The sequence below is a fragment of the Sinocyclocheilus grahami genome, unplaced genomic scaffold (genome assembly GCF_001515645.1).
Source record: "Sinocyclocheilus grahami isolate Dianchi unplaced genomic scaffold, SAMN03320097.WGS_v1.1 scaffold17296.1, whole genome shotgun sequence".
Lineage (NCBI taxonomy): Eukaryota > Metazoa > Chordata > Actinopteri > Cypriniformes > Cyprinidae > Sinocyclocheilus > Sinocyclocheilus grahami.
The window spans coordinates 1-1407 of record NW_015516541.1 but is presented as its reverse complement, the minus strand read 5'-3'; the positions used below and the strand labels follow the sequence as shown (position 1 = coordinate 1407).

Below are 1407 nucleotides of genomic sequence, written 5' to 3'. Positions count from 1 at the left end.
TTAATAAAATTGAATGACACTGACCGTAATCATCTGGGAAAGGTCACCAGCGCCTGCTAACTCCAGAACGATATTCAGCTCGTTTCCTTCTATAAACGAGTCCAAATACTTAATGACGTTTGGATGGTTCAGTTGCTGCAATCACAGAATGAATATAAAACATCACCAAACTCTGAAAAACAGAGACACTTGTTTGAGTTCAAAAACGCACGCTGCTAACCTTTAACAAGTCGATCTCTTTAATGCAGTCCTGCCGGGCTTTAGCATCCATCATTTCAAAGATCTGAGAAAACAACACAATATTACTTACAACATCCACCCAGACGCACGGTTGTGTCAAATATGGTCATTTAATGTTGAGCAATGTAAGATAAGGTCAAGTGCATTGCATTATGGACAGTTTTCTCAGGTTATACACTGCACATTTTGCATACATTTGCATTTAGTATACAAGCTGCAACAGTATTAGTAAAATGCAATTTAAAGACATGCTCACCTGTACTTTCTTTAATGCCACTTGCTGGTTGTTCAGTAAACAAGTGGCTTTATAAACCTCACTAAACTGACCGCGGCCGATCTTTTTCTCGATGAGGAAGTTGGACATCACCGAATAGAATCCATATCCTAACATGTTCCTCTGAGAGACAGAAAGAGGAACAGAAAGAGACAGTGAGAGTCAGAGTAGTGTGGTATTATCAGCATTATCACTGCGATGATTCATAAAAGCTTCTGTCTGCAGTTGTAATAACAGTGTGTGCGTAGGCAGCTGCACGTGTGTGTGTGTGTCGTTCTGTACCGGCACTGTGTAATTCTGATTCTGATCTTGAAGGCTGTTCTGCTCCATAATGACATTCCAGACCTGCAGGCAAACACAAAGGACAGAGCCAATCAAAAGGCCGACATTCGTAGCGTCTGCTTTATCAAACGGCTCGTTTCATTTCCAGATGGCTGCTTTGTTTAATTGTAGTTTTTCAGTAACGATAAAAACAATCCTGAGCCGTTCAAACAAAGCCTGAGATCAAAAAGCAGCTGTCAGTGCTTTAAAACAGCAGTGGATTATGACAGATGAGACCAACGTTAATAATTGAATTTTGTGGTGTAAATCATCCTGCATTTTTGTTTAAAATGTTGGGATCGATAAGATTGTTCATTTGATTTATTTCTTTTTGAGGAAAAGGAACGAAGCTATGCTCACCAAAGTGCCATTTATTTGATTAAGAATACAATTAAAACCGCAATATTGTGAAATATGATTATAACTTAAAATAAGTGTTTTCTATCTATTTTAATATCTTTTAAAAGGTTATTTATTTCTGTGATGCAAAGCGGAATTTCCCTCCAGCCTTCAGCGTCAAATGATCATTCAGAAATCATTCGAATATGCTGATTTGCTGCTCAAGAAATATT

At 38.1% G+C, this 1407-nt stretch overlaps 1 protein-coding gene across 1 annotated transcript in view; it reads right to left on the bottom strand.

The window, feature by feature from the left end:
• LOC107579430 (serine/threonine-protein kinase Nek6-like) overlaps positions 1–1192 on the bottom strand; it is a gene marked incomplete at its 3' end in the record, with an annotated part of 2195 nt that extends 1003 nt beyond the window's left edge. Inside the window, exons 1-4 of the mRNA XM_016265264.1 lie at positions 797–1192; positions 497–637; positions 221–283; positions 25–135 (exon numbers count right to left, since the gene is read on the bottom strand). Coding sequence (XP_016120750.1) covers positions 25–135; positions 221–283; positions 497–637; positions 797–844 — 363 coding nt within the window. The remainder of the gene's footprint in view (positions 1–24; positions 136–220; positions 284–496; positions 638–796) is intronic.
• Positions 1193–1407: the final 215 nt, after the last annotated feature.